At 36.4% G+C, this 15,373-nt stretch overlaps 1 protein-coding gene across 3 annotated transcripts in view; it reads right to left on the reverse strand.

The window, feature by feature from the left end:
* Positions 1-2,186: 2,186 nt before the first annotated feature.
* Positions 2,187-15,373, reverse strand: part of SIRT1 (sirtuin 1) — a 28,327-nt gene continuing 15,140 nt past the window's right edge. Inside the window, exons 1-6 of one of the 3 annotated variants that reach the window (XM_032841989.1) lie at positions 15,127-15,243; positions 14,461-14,608; positions 13,433-13,512; positions 12,181-12,367; positions 9,639-10,202; positions 2,187-4,275 (exon numbers count right to left, since the gene is read on the reverse strand). In XM_032841989.1, coding sequence (XP_032697880.1) covers positions 3,947-4,275; positions 9,639-10,202; positions 12,181-12,367; positions 13,433-13,512; positions 14,461-14,608; positions 15,127-15,159 — 1,341 coding nt within the window. In that variant the 5' untranslated portion in view covers positions 15,160-15,243 and the 3' untranslated portion in view covers positions 2,187-3,946. Of the gene's footprint in view, positions 4,276-9,368; positions 9,380-9,638; positions 10,203-12,180; positions 12,368-13,432; positions 13,513-14,460; positions 14,609-15,126; positions 15,244-15,373 lie in introns of those variants that run through there. The other 2 variants (XM_032841981.1, XM_032841973.1) reach the window with 2 other exon arrangements.

Consider the following 15,373-nt stretch of genomic DNA (forward strand, 5'->3'; position numbering starts at 1 on the left):
GTGGCTCAGTCAGTGGTTAAGCATCTGATTCTTGATTTCAGCTCAGGTCTTGTTCTCAAAGAGTCATGAGTTCAAGCTCTGCATTGGGCTATACACGGAGTATGCAGCCTATTTTTTTTTTTAAAGGCAAGAAAAATATCTTGAGCTTTGTATATTAGTGTAGAAAGTAAGAACTGAGTTCACTAAATTATAAACTGTGATTATGGAGTGGACTAAACTTGAAAATATTTGGCTTCCGTACAGATCTACTAGTAAGAGCAATTAGCTGTTTGTAGCTCCTGTCTGGTTCAGTAGTGATTTTAATCAATAGCCATTGTTCAAACTGACCGAAATGGTAGAACCAAGACATACATTGCATGCAACAAAACCAGAGTGCAGTTTTTTATAACTAGAGAATTACAGTAAAAAGCCCTAGCCTTTCTTACATTTGGTTTTTACATTTAGTTTTTTGTTTAACAAAAAGTCCTCAAAGGGTAACAGGGCTATCTTCCCCTGAAGGAGCAGCATATGGTGAGCGAAGAGCAAGGGCATGTATTCCTTTCATACTTTCATACTCCCCAACCTTTTTTGCACTTTGGCCATCCATACTCTTTATGGTAGTTTCCTTTACCAAGGAATTCTTCCTGGTTTAATAGCTCCCTATTTTCTTTTTCAAGATTTTGACAACATAAGCAGGGTGAGCTGCAGAGAGAGATGGAGAAACCCCACTGAGCAGAGAGCTCGACTTGATCCCAGGACCCTGAGTTCATGACTTGAGCCAAAGGCAGTCTCTTAACTGACTGAGCCACCCAGGTGCCCCAGTAGCCCCCTATTCTTGCCAGTGTTTGCTAATTGCTGAACCACTCCTAGAGATAAATTGAGACTAGTCCCCTTGTTTCATGGAAGTCTGCCTTCCCTGTGAGGCCAACCCCCTCTGGAATGGAGAGTCAAATGCAGAAGCGAACTCCCCTGTTTTCCTTTCTCAAACCTCTGGAGGTACCTTCTTTAATACTATGCACGGGTCTCCTTATGCCAATTAAATGTTATCTCTAAGGAGTGATGGCCTGGGTTATACTTTAAAAAAAGTTTCCCAGACAATAGAGTTGAGAGGCACTCTGAAGTGGGGAGGAGAGGTCATTAGACCATTTCTCCCTATTTCTGATAACATCCTAGCTTAAGGCTTTAGACTTTGTTATGGTGTACATACACACACTGCCTTTCTAGCAAGTCTAGGAGTTGAGAATTCTTTCAAACGAAACTTACCAAATAATTGCTTCATGGGTGGATGATGTAAACCCACCGATTGAAAGCACACTATTATTTCCGACACCACGAAGAGCAGTGCTAACAAAACCATCATGTATCGTTAATTAGGGTATTACAGCCGGTGAAATATATACTGCATTAACCAAGGAGACTCAATACAAGGCTTAAAATTAGCTGTTGTCAAAACATGTATTTAGCTTAACTACTTAAACTGACCACCACCTTTTAAGGTGTGAACCTTCCCATTTTGTGCATAGTGAATGCAGTCTGTTTTTTATAATACCTGAAGATGAAATTTTTACAGGTAATTTCTCTAGTGAAAACAGGACATACCAGGGCAGAGTACTGTCTTGTTTTTACATTTTATAAATAACCTTGATGAATAAGAGTACTGTTTTAAAATTCACTTCAAAAATTTGCTGGTGAGGAAGGCAAGGGGCATGTTCCTGGCTTCTTGAACAGTAATATGTCACTCAAGAACTTGAAGGGATAAAGGTTTTGCAAGGCAGCGTTGAAAAGTTCATACCAAATGTGGTCTGCAGTCATTTTTTGTCCACACCTTCCTGTGTGTTAAGACTTGTGTTACCTGTGATGCTCCAAATACTTTGAGTTCCCCCTATTTCCACTACTCTTTTATAGTCTTACTACCAAAGTCCTGAACTTATGTTGGGTCTTCTGTATATCAAGTTCTTGGGCCCTGCCTTGCCTCTCCCCACTTTTCACCTACAAAGGTTTCTGGGCCTAGAATTGAACTATTAGTTTTCAAACTTTTAGTGAAGCACCAACTGCTAAAACCAGTGTTTGCTTACTATTCTGTTTAGACTCAAGTTGAATGAAGAAATGTCAGAAGAAAGCATCTTACTATGGCCCTCAAAGCTGTGACAGGTTATCTTTAAGATTAAAATTTTATACCTTGAACAATGTAATTTAACAGAAAAAAGTCAAATGACAATTTTAATAGACTTTAAAACAGTGTACAAGTATAAAACACTGGTTTTGTATTTCAAAAGTTGGAGGAAGATATCCAGTCATTAAACAGTCTACAAAACATATGCCAGTAGATTACATAAAAGACTATGTACAATATAAAAAGAGCTGAAAACAGTCTTCACTGTAAAAATAATTTAAAACAAATTTTTCAATTTAAAATATCATCTATAGCACAAACACACATCATGCAAATGGAAAACTAAATAAACTGCATTCTTTAGTGTAGCCAAATAATTCAGATTGAAACATCTTTTAGGTAGGGAAGTGGCCATTCAACAAAGTTTTTCTCTCTAGCAGTAATGGTCCTAGCTGGGTATTTAAAGAACAGCTATATTTCAAACCCTTTTTAAAAACTGTAATAAATACTAAAGCAACATAGGAATACTTTATAATTTGGGAGTAATGTGGTGTAAAGTTCTGGAAAATAAATTGCTCAGTGCAATTTTATAAAGTATGAACTTTTTTGGAAAAGCTAAGAAGCTTCTGCAGCTGGGAAAGCTTGATCTCTCGTTTTAAGGCAGGCTAAGCTTTTAAATAAAGGTGTTACAGAAACTAATTTCATTCATTAACTATTCAGCTATTGCAAGTTACATCATGTTGATCTCTGCAATACTCGGCTAGCAGTTTGGTGTCTATTACACCAAATCCTCCCAACAGGAGACATGTACTTACTGGTTGAGTTGTAATTAACATCTTAGTACTTTGGAACCGTAATCAGGGGCCTGTTGCTCCCCTCATTAATGGAAAAGAAATGCAGCGGTCCAAAATATTACACTCTCCCCAGATGAAGTACCATTATTATAGATTCATAAAGGCTTTGCATATTCACATCTTGGCAGTTTAATACTTGTGGGAAAGAACTGATGCAGGTTTTACCACAGTGACAGGTATTTAAACAAGGGCAAATATTCTTGAATCAAAGGGTACCCAGGCAGGCACTATTGTTTCTAAAGCAATTGAAAACATTTCCAAAGCATTTATTTTTTTCAGGTTAGTTTTAGGAGCCAATATAGACATTTTCTACATGTCCACAGGAAGTACAAAAGCCATCTTCATTTCAACAATACAATATTCCTGAAACTCTTAGCACCAAGTCTTACTTTAAAAAGCAAAGACAACAGAGTGCTCTCCCACATAATGTTGACTTCCTTCTACACACTGCATGTCATGAGATTTTTAAAAAGTTATTAGCTGCCACAAGTTTTGGAAAATGCCAGTGTTTAAAAATAGGTAATTGTGCTAATAAAGAATCAAAAGTTTAGCAGAACAGACATTTAAGGAGTTCAAACCATTCAATGTTATAAAGAAAAGTGTGAAAATACCGTTCTTTGGTCTAGATAAGCTGTTCCCTTTAATTTAACATTCCAATGGCTTTTGAAAACTTTAAAATGTTGAAACTCACTAGGCAAGAACAAAATTATATATACATATGGATTTATCATACAAATGAACCTTTAAAAGAAAGTTTTGACCAACAGGTGATTAAAGATACTTAGTACCCTTCTTTTAAAAAAAGTTAGTGTTGAGTGTACAAGTACAGAAATAAGAAGTTAAAAATTACCCATGAAAAAAACAATCCATTTTACCAGTCTATAAATATTACACCTTTCTGGTTTCTTTGCTCTGTTGAATTCACAAGTAAACATTCATTTTGACATGCTAAAGTTCCTAATGCTGGTGGAACAATTCCTGTACCTGGACAATTATTACATTATGATTTGTTTGATGGATAGTTAATGTCTGTTGCTTCCTGTTTCATGGATATAGCTTCACTGACTGCCTCTTGATCACCTCCACCAATTCCAAATCCAGTTCCTCCAGCTCTATCATTAACATCAGCTTCATCTTCCAAACCATTGTAAAATTCTTCAATTTCACTTTCATCCTCCAAGTGTTCTTCTAAACTTGGACTCTGACATGTTCCACTATCACTGTTACTGCCACAAGAACTAGAGGATAAGATGTCATCTTCAGAGTCTGAATATACCTCAGCGCCATGAAAAATATAACGATTTGGTGGTAAGAACAGATACTGGTTACCTGAAATACAGTAATAAAAGAGAAATAAGTTATTCCCAGTTTTCTAAGACTAATATGGTCTGATTATAGATTCCAGCTCTGCCTTTTACTGGAGTATCCATACTAGAGGCTATTACTATAGTGTTCTTCAAAAACTAAGCGCTCACTCCTGGCTGCAAATCTTAGTTCTGTTTTGCATATTTGGGCAGTCAATCTCTCTGCCTCCATTTCCTCATCTGGAAAATTAATTTTAACAACTCTATCAACTAAGTATGAATAACTATACAGAACCATGTTCAAAAAAGGTTATTTAACCAACTCCTTTGAACAGAATTCATGACATGAAATATCCAGGCCTGCCTACATTACTCAGTTCGTGTTCATTGAAAAGAACTTCTCTAAAGCACACAGTATGCCTTCAAAGCACCTTCATTATTTTCAAATACCTTTAATTCCATAATGGCCTCACCACCTATTCAAAAGTGTAGTTTGCAGGCAATGGCATCATCTAAGAGTTTTTAGAAGTTTAGATTCTCAAGCCCCACCACCCACATACTGAATCAATCTATTTTTACCTAAGTCCTAGACAAAGTATGAGAAACACTGATCCAGCATTGGACGTTAACCGTTCTTTTCCAACCTCCTCCCAAATTCGTATTCATAGTTTAAGATATGACCTGTGATTGTGATGGTGAGGACAATTCCTCTCTCCCCTAAGTTATGGGTTCCAGGTTAATAGCACCCCTTGGTGTGAACTTGAAAATTTTTTTTTAAGATTTTATTGGGGGGGGGGGCCTCAGTGGATTGGGCCTTTGCCTTTGGCTCAGGTTGTCATCTCAGGGTCCTGGGATCAAGCCCCGCCATCAGGCTTTCTGCTCAACAGGGAGCCTGCTTCCCCATCTCTCTCTGCCTGCCTCTCTGCCTACTTGTAATGTCAAATAAATTTTTTTAAAAATCTTTTTAAAATAAAGATTTAATTTATTTGACAGATTGCAAGTAGACAGAGAGGGGGAAGCAGGCTCCCCGCCCAGCAGAGAACTCGACGCAGTACTCGATCCCAGGACCCTGAGATCATGACGTGAGCTGAAGACAGGCTTAACCCACTCAGCGACCCAGATACCATGGAAACTTGAAATTTCAATGATGAAATAAATTTTCTGCCTTTGAATTCATAAAAAACAAGTAACTTTTAACTTAAACCTGTTTATACACATAATAAATGTCATTATTTATTGCACCATATCCCAGACTGATTCACAAAAGCCTGGCTACGAACATAGTTGCTCTGAAGTGACATGCCATCTGCGAAGCGTATCTAGGTTTCTCTTCTAAATGGCTTTCAAACTTTATACCCTATCACAATGAGGTTCTCACTTTGAAACAACCTAATTTGTGCATTACAATTCTGATGTGAACCCACAAAACTGATTTCACATTCCACTAGTAGATCACAAACTGCTGCGTGAAAACCATGTTATTTCCTTCTATTTTGGGAGAACGCATAGTATTCTTCAGTTTTCTAAGCTACTCATCAATTTCCATGACTGAAGAGGGAGTACCTGTATTCCGGCTGCTAACAGAAAAGCCCATCTGCTACTTCTTAGTAGCTCTTGTAAGGGGCCCCAGCACATGGCTGTTGTTCATTTTACTAAAACAGTTTTTGTCTGTGCTTCTAAAAAATGCTTCATTAAAAAAATAAATAAATAAATAAATAAATAAATAATGCTTCATTCTGTGTTAGCGTCCTGATGAACAGAATAATCTACTATTTCTCAGCCCAAGAATCCTGTACCTGTTGGTTTTTGGCTCTTCTTGGGAACCATCAAGACAGACTTAAAGTCTGCCTCATATATGCTCCCATATTCGTTCTCCTTTACAACCCTGATATCTCACCAACAGAAATCATGATAAACATAAATTAAGACTAGGGTGGTAATTTGTTTTTAACAGATCCAATTTTACACCTTACATCAGTTATCTTTTAAAATTTATCTCACAATGCTGAAATATAGACTATGTTATCCCATTTTTCAGATTAAGAAACAGCTTAAATAACTCTGCCCAGGTAGGTCTGAGACAAATCAGGTCTAATACCAAAGCCTGTTCCTTTAAGGCCTAAATTAGTAGAGAAAAATCTAAAGAATGCTCCAGGTTTAATCTTTGCTTCCTGGGCCCAGCAAAGAGTTTTCTGTTTGACCCAACAGTCAAAAAGATACTCAAATCTACAGCGCAAAAGTCTTCCAGTAAGTAGGCGGACGCTGTGTATAACAGACACCAGTATTTACCGGACTGAATAGTTTTCCTTAAGTTGACTCAATGCCCAATTTGGGGCTTGAACTCACCACCCTAAGACCAAGAGTCACATGTTCTACCAACTGAGTTAGCCAGGTGTCCCTGAACAGCAATTTTTCTACTTCTGGCTCTTGCCACATTTGCAAACATAAGCATTCTTCTATGCTTTTCCTAGTTTCTCCTGGGAAGATGTTCCCTCTTTTAACTCCCTACTTACTGTCCTAGACCAAAGTCAGAAGTTAGGTTTTTGGAAAGCCTTCTATAACCTAATCCCCTCCAAGTAGCCTCTACATTTCTTTTAACTATATACAAACATCAACAAACTGATCACTGTATATCCAGAACTTACTACACAGTGTGCTTGGTATGGAAAATACAAAGTCTTACTCAAATGAACTAAAATTCATTTATGGTAATGATTAGAACAAGTAATATACTGTAAATGAAATGGGACTTAATGTTTTAAAGTTATACAAGACTGGGGTGCCTGGGTGGCTCAGTCGTTAAGCGTCTGCCTTTGGCTCGGGTCATGATCCCAGCATCCTGGATCAAGCCCTGCATTGGGCTCCCTGCTCCCTGCTCCCACCACCCCTGCTTGTGTGTTCCTGCTCTGGTTGTCTCTCTCTCGCTGTCAAATGAATAAATAAAACCTTAAAGAAAAAAAAAAGTTATACAAGATTGTTACACTGAAGTTAGAATATATATGTATTTTTACTTTAATTAGGATTTTTCACACTACTACTTGATAAAGAGTTCTTATGTGTCAAAACAGGATAGATGTGTTACGTTTCTATGTACTAATAAAGTAGCAGAAAGGGAAATTAAGCAATCCTACTTAAAACTGCATCAAAGACTTCAAAGATCTAGAAGTAAGTTTAACCAAGGAGGTGAAAGACCTACTATGTTCATGGATTGGAATTAGTATTATTAAAGTATCCACATTATCCAAAACAATCTATGGTTTCAATCCAATTCCTATCAAAACACCAACAGCATTTTTCAGAACTGGAACAAATAATCCTAAAGCGTTTATGGAACCACAAAGACCCCGAAGAGCCAAAGCAACCTTGACAAAGAACAAAACTGGAGGGGATCATGCTCCCTGATTTCAAACTGCACTATGAAGGTATACAGTAATCAAAACAGCACAAATTTAGCACAAAAATAAGACACGAATCTATGGAACAGAACAGTGTGTCCAGAAATAAACCCAGACTTATATGGTCAATTAATCTGTGACAAAGAAGGCAAAAATATGCCATAGGGTAAAGACAGTCTATTCCCACCCCACATACAAAAATAAACACAAAATGGATTAAAGACCTAAAAGTAATTGGGACTTTACTAAAATTACTAAAATTTTACATGTGAAGGAAACCAACAGAATAAAAGGATAACCTTTTATATATGGGATATATCATATGGGATATGATGTATCCCATAAGGGTTAACATCCAAATTATACAAAGAACTATAACAGCAGCAGAAACACTGGATGAAAAAACCAGCAGAGGTGATAAATAGGGGCACCTGGCTAGCTCAGTCCATGGAGAATATGACGCTTAAGCTCGGAGTTATTAATATGAGCCCCACACTGAGTGAAGGGATTACTTAAAAATAAAAATTAAAAAAAAAAAAAAATGGGTAGAGGCTCCAAACAGACATTTTCCCAAAGACAATATATAGATGGCCAACAGACACGTTAAGATGCTAAACACATCACTAACCATCAGGGAAATACAAACTGAAACCTCAATGAGATCACCTAACACCTGTCAAAATGGCTATTATCAAAAAGACAAGAAAACTGATGGCACAAATATGAAGAAAAAGGAACCCTCACAAACCGGGAATGTAAACTGGTGCAGCCACTATAGAACACAGTACAGAGGATCCTTCAAAAGAAATAAACTAGATATAAAAATTTCTACTTCTGAGTATTTTCCTTTAAAAAAGCAAGGATTTCTAATTCTGGGTATTTTCCTTTAAAAAAGCAAAAACACTAATTTGAAAAGATGTATGTACCCCTATATTCACTGCAATACTTATAATAGTCAAGATATAGAAGCAACCTAAATATCCATCAACAGATAAGTGGATAAAGAAAATGTGTTGAATATATACAATGAAATATTACTCAGCCATAAAGAAGAATAAAATCCTGCCATTTGTGACACAGATGGACCGAGAGGGCCTAGAGGGTATCGTGCAAAGTAAAGTATGTCAGAGAAAAGACAAATGCCATACAGTTTCACTTACATGTCGAACCTAAAAAGCAAGACTCATAAAAACAGAACTGGTGGTTGCCAGAGAAGGGAGGGTGGAATGTCATACTAACTTTGTGTGGTGGCAGTACTAAATCATGGTAAGCATTTCCCAAGGTATATAATCACTATGTGGAACACCTGAAATGAATTATTTTGTGTCACCTATATTTCAGTTAAAACAAAAAACTGGGTAGATGCTATTCCTAATATTCTGTGGAGAAGGATCGGATGTTTTCCAGATCTGAGACATTACAGCATAGTGATTCAGAGGACAGGCTTTGAGGATAGACCTGGAATCCAAACTGGCTCTTCCATGTCCTAACTGTACCTTGCACAGGGTCCTTACACCTCTATAGTCCTCAGTTTCCCCACCAACAGCAGAGAAATAGTAACAGTTCCTGCCTCATGATATTAAAATCAAATAATGTATATAAATAAAGCAGCTGCCCTATGGTAACCACCCAAATCTGAGTCATCTGTTCTACCAGCTAAAGCTCACCAGACAATGGCAGAGTACAATTTATTTTCCAATTTTCTTCTCAATTCAATGCTTACCTTCTCATTCCCTGGAGGAACACAAGATACGGAGAACACTTTAATTAATACACTATCTTCCCCTACTGTAAGATACCACTGTTTAAACCTTTTTCTAGGTTAAATTCTCAACTTTACAGTTTCTCTAAACACAACTGTTATATCTGGTTGCATAAAGCTACCCTCTATCAACTAACCCGCCAAAATTGCTTATTTCTTGCAAATATTTTGTTAAAATAATTACACCTTCAAAATGGTAAAATAATTATACCTCCAGCAGCATTTCCTTACCATCAAGCCGTTTGCTAATCTGCTCCTTTGCAAGTCTAGCTGGCCAGCACTTCCTCACCGAGTCAGCAACTAAAGTTCTTTCATTTTTCTCCCCAGTATTAGAGCCAACATTCCTCAAATCTGGACTTTCCACCTGTTCAGTAACGCTTTCAATGTTCTTGGTAGAATTCTGTCCTTCCTGTGATTTTTCTTCCATACAATCATTTGACTCGGACACACCAGGATCATCAACATTACTCTTAGATGCTTGGTCTAAAAGTTTAACAATCACTGAAGAATGTGGTGGTGAAGTTCTTTCTGGTGAACTTGAGTCTTCTGAAATATTAAGAGGTGTGGGTGGCATCTCTGACAAATGAGCCAATTCTTTCTGTGTTCGTGGAGGTTTCTCAGTAATTTCTGAAAGCTTTACAGGGTTGCAGCAAAGTTTGGCATATTCACCACCTAACCTATGACATAATTCATTTATTATGACATCACAGTCTCCAAGAAGCTCTACATCAAAATGCAGATGAGGCAAAGGTTCTCTATTTATTAATATCTGAGGCACTTCATGGGGTATGGAACCTAAAAATAAGATGAAAAATGCATTAGAAAAAGGGAAGGGAGCTAATAAAGCCACAATAAAAGAACTATACAAAATCGAATGTGCTCCCAATACCAAAAAAGAAACCAGCCACTACTATTTAGCCAAGCCGTCACATTTCCTACCAAGCCATCAAATAAAGAGATGAGCAATTAAGCATCTTCGTAAAATTCCAGGTCCTGTTTCCCATCACCTGATTACCTCTGAGCAATCAGGCTTTTCTACTGTGTACCTCAATTTCCTTGACTGTATAATGGGGTAGCAGTACTTGCTCACAAGGCTGTAGTCAGAATTCGTCAAGTGCATAGAAGAGCTCTCGGCACATAGTGATGGTTACTCTATCAAAACAGGTCCTGATACAATGTGTGGAAATTCATTCAAGTCCATTTTCCACCATTATATACCTGTGTTTTACATCGTTTAAAAATAACTTCTGGATATCAGCAACACACTATTAATACTGCCCCACAGAAAGCTTTTAAGAATGTCTCTGCTTACCTTTAAAGAGAAAAAATAACTAAAAAATAAAGTTTTTCATTAAATTTTATCCTATATTCTGTCAAAGAATTTCACAGCTATTTTGGGAAGACTGACACTGATAAAGCCATCACATGCAGGTAGGAAAAAAATGCAGAATTGTAGAGCTGAACTCCTGTTTCTTCCAACTGTTTGTTCTGGCTTGCCTATATGATTGCTCATGTAGAGTTCTAATTTAATTCTCTGATTAAGAGTCTGATATTCTCAGGATGGCCGGGTTGCTCAGTCTGTTAAACATCCTCTTGGTTTCAGCTCAGGTAATGATCTCAGGGTCCTGAGATCAGCCCATGTTCGGGCTCCCCATTCAGTGTGAGAGTCCAGTAGGGATTCTTTTCCTCCTTCATCTCCCTTACCCCCTGGCTCCTCCTCCTGCATGCATGTACTCTAAAATAAATAAATAAAATCCTCTAAAAAAAAAAAAGTTTGGGGACTTCTAGGGGGCTCAGTTGGTTAAACATCTACCTTCGGCTAAGGTCATTCCAGGGTCCTGGGATTGAGGCCTGTGTCAGGCACCCCTGAGGAGACGTCCATGCATTTGCTCTCTCAAATAAATAATTTTTTAAAATCTTTAAAAAAAGTTTGATATTCTTTTTCCCTCACCTTTTAGGGCACACCTCATGCTACTGAATTTAGTCACTCTATCTTCCTCTCCCCTTGCTTCCTCATTAGAGGGAGAAGAGAGATAATATGAGAGCAGATGTTAAATATTCCTGAGAGTAAAAGGGACTTAAGTTATATTTGAGCTTTCTCAAACACACAAAATCCCTTATGGGTAAAGTTGATCCACATACAATGATTATGACAAGGCATGACTGTTACTTTTTTTTTTTTTTTTTGAGAGAGAGGGAATCCCCAGCAAGCACCATGCCCAACATAGGACCACATGACCCTGACATTAGGACTCCAGTTCGGACACGCAACTCACTGAGCCATTCCCATGCCCCAAGGCATGACTGTTACTCTCATAAAAACAAGACCAATAATATTGAGCCCCCAAATTCTTACATGAGTATATTACATTTCTAGATTACATCTATATCTAACTAAACATATGAACTTATTGGAACTAAAATCAACTACATTTGAACGATCAACAACTATAATCAAATTAAGACTAGAAACACACAGATTAAGGACTGTTTCCTAAGTGTATGTAAATTAGCTGAAGCTAACTCCTGTCATAATAGAAACACACTCCACTAAAAAAGCTATTTCCCCTTGTCTTAGTTTTTCCCTTTCCCAAACCCTGCACCAAAAAGATTAACCAATCTCCACAAATATGAATATCACCAAGAAATAAAGTTTGGCTCCTCACCCCTCTTTAACCCACAGAGAGAGTAAGATCATTAGGGTCCACTGTACAGACCCACAACCTATGGCAATCTGTATAGAAATATGCTGTAAAAATCATCACCAACTTACTTGGAATTAGTGCTACTGGTCTTACTTTCAGGGAAGACCCAATAACAATGAGGAGATCAACTTCATCTTTGTCGTACTTCATGGCTCTATGAAACTGCTCTGGTAAATTTTCACCAAAAAAGACAATCTCTGGTTTCATGATAGCAAGTGGCTCATCTGCTGGGCATCTAGGACAACGAGGAACCACCTACAGGTTCCAGATTTTGGTTGAGATAGGAAAAGGGAAAGCACCCGTTAGAAATAATCAACACTTACACACTTCCCAAGAATGCATTTCCAAATCATCAAAGCTGAATCACTATACTGTAGTGAAACTAATATAAATACTATTATTTTAATTACACCAGAATTAAAATTAAAAACTTAAAGAATAAAATTCCCACATTAAAAAAAGTATTTTCAAACTGAAGTGTAGAAGCATATGAAATAAATAAGCCATGTGTTTAAGTCCTGGGGGGGGGGGGATTATCAAAGAGGAAAAGCTATGGATAAATAGTAGGGAAAACTGAATACAACCCTCAATGGCAATGTCAACCATCAATGACTTTACCAACATACAATGAAATACAATAGTGTTATTGTCTAAGTATGTAGCTATTGTAATATCCTTGAAGACCTACATTTGATATTTAAGAGTCCACCACAGATTAAGAAAAACCAACACTTGTATATATGTACACACACGACTTAATCCTCTCAAAAAATTTAAGACAAAGATTCCATTTTAATGTGCTCTTCTCCACTCATAATTATGTTTGATTAACTATATATGTGGCTAAGCACATAAAATTTCTGTCTGGATGGTTCTTATTCTCTGCCATTATTTTCCCATATTTCTTTTTTGGAGGACAGCGATCATACATGAAATACCTTTTAGAGTAACTTTTTAAATGTTTTAAAGGATTACCAAGAACTAATGAACTAATTTCAAATTCAAAATACGACAGGCACTAAAAAGAGAAAGTAAGAGAAACTCTAATATAGCAACACCTCATGTATGATTTGGGTTTTTATTTTAACTTGGATAATTAACCAATTTCATCATTTTAGAGACATTATAGAGCAGTGTTTTCAACTTAAGGGATTAAAAGGTTCTTATATATTTATTTCATCAGCATTTCCAATGGTGATATTATCTTCCTGGCATCTTTCTATACTACACACTTTCAGAAAAAAAGAAAAAAAAATAATGTGGAGGCAAAAAAGGAGACCAAAGATGTGCACAATTCCTAAAATATGGGTGATAAATTACCTGATTAAAAATATCTCCTCGTACAGCTTCACAGTCTACTTTGTATTTACAAATCAGGCAAGATGCTGTTGCAAAGGATCCTAAAAACCAATATACACATGCATTAGTAAATTACATTTCTATTTATTTAAACATACCATAAAGATTATAAAGTCTGACCCCAGAAAAGAGAATTAAGATTCCACAGGGGAATCTCAGAGATGAATAATTAAAATACTTATACATAATAAATATAGACAATCCAATCCTCAATTGAGATGCTGACATAGTAACACTTTCTAAAGCTATTCTTTTCAATAAAAAAACCCAATTCCTCCAGAGCTAAAACTCTAGAGTTGGAAGGCTATGATTGTGTTACCTTAGCTTAATTAACAGTTATACATTAAAAACAAGTTTTTTTGTTTTTGTTTTTTAAAGATTTTATTCATCCATTTGACAGAAAGAGGGAGAGAACACAAGCAGGAAGAGAAACAGACTCCCTGCTGAGCAGGGAGCCCCATGCAGGGCTCCATCCTAGCACCCTGTGATCACAACCTGAGCTGAAAGCAGACACTTAACTGACTGAGCTACCCACGCACCCCAAAAACAGTTTCGATACTTAAGAAAATGGCCTGTGCCTACTTTAATTATCCTGGAATTAAGTGGAAGTCTTCTAAATTTCTAAATTCTATACATCTGAACTATCCATTTGTTTAGTTTCATAAACTAAAGAGGTCATGTTTTTCTTATATGTCAATATTACTTTTATAATCAAAGGAGGTTATTTAGAAGAATTTAATGGAATACAACTGCTACATCTTTTGAAACACAATAGGACATTAATCTGTACAATTAATTTGTACAATTAAGTATCAAGGCCAAAAGTTCTGGTGAAATTTTTTTGTATTCTACTTTTTAAAATTTATCTAAACTGATAACATGACTAAATAAAAAAGCTTAATCTATTTCTGGATGGCAACCTACTTTCTAATCCTATTTTTCCCTATGAAACTAATTAAATAACAGAAAGCATTCTGAAGTTTACTAACCATGACACTGAATTATCCTTTGGATTCCTGCAACCTGTTCCAGTGTATCTATGTTCTGAGTATAGTTCCGAAGTAGTTTTCCTTCTTTATCTGACAAGGCTATGAATTTGTGACAGAGAGATGGTTGGAACTGTCCAGGATATATTTCCTATATAATGCAAAAGGCAAAAATGATTACAGTAAAGAAATAAGTATAACACCTGTCATGTTTAGGTTTAACCAAAAAACTACCAACGATAGTCCCCATGTATAAATAAATTAAAAAATACATGAGCATCTCAAAGCATCTAGATGGTTGCAACACACACCTACAAAAGGATTGCTGCTGTAATATGTATAAAACTCAGCTATTAGTGAACTTGCCCCTTGAAGAAAAAAGTCAACCCATAAGCATCTCTAATAAATGTTAACAGATATCTTAATAAAAGTCAGAAGAAATACACACCTGAGAATTTATCTAATTTTCTGTTGGCTGCAAATTCAGGTTTTTTTTTTTTTTTTAAAGGAAAAAGAAAAGTTTAAGTTGAAATTAAAGATATCAAAGATATGGTGACTTCTTTTAAAAACTAAAAGGCACTGTCAACACAATATTAAAAGTTGTTTATTCATCATTCATTATAAATATCAACCTGTTGGAAGTTTAAAGCTAAAGTTTTAATTCCTTACCAAAATTGTTTTCCTTCCACTGCACAGGCACATACTGGTATAGTATAGAGTTGCTCATGAATGCTGAGTTGCTGGATTTTGTGTGTGTGTTTTTCCCCCCAAATAATGCTTCAATGCTGTTTCTTCTTTAAAAACAAAGAATTCAGATATACACATGGCAAAAAGATCAGAGAAAAAGTATCAATTTTGGTCCTCTCAACTTTTGACAGTGTTTTTATTAAATTTCATTTAGTAAGTGACTATGGCA

This window comes from Lontra canadensis, unplaced genomic scaffold (genome assembly GCF_010015895.1).
Source record: "Lontra canadensis isolate GAN:19392208 unplaced genomic scaffold, GSC_riverotter_1.0 scaffold3, whole genome shotgun sequence".
Classification (NCBI taxonomy): domain Eukaryota; kingdom Metazoa; phylum Chordata; class Mammalia; order Carnivora; family Mustelidae; genus Lontra; species Lontra canadensis.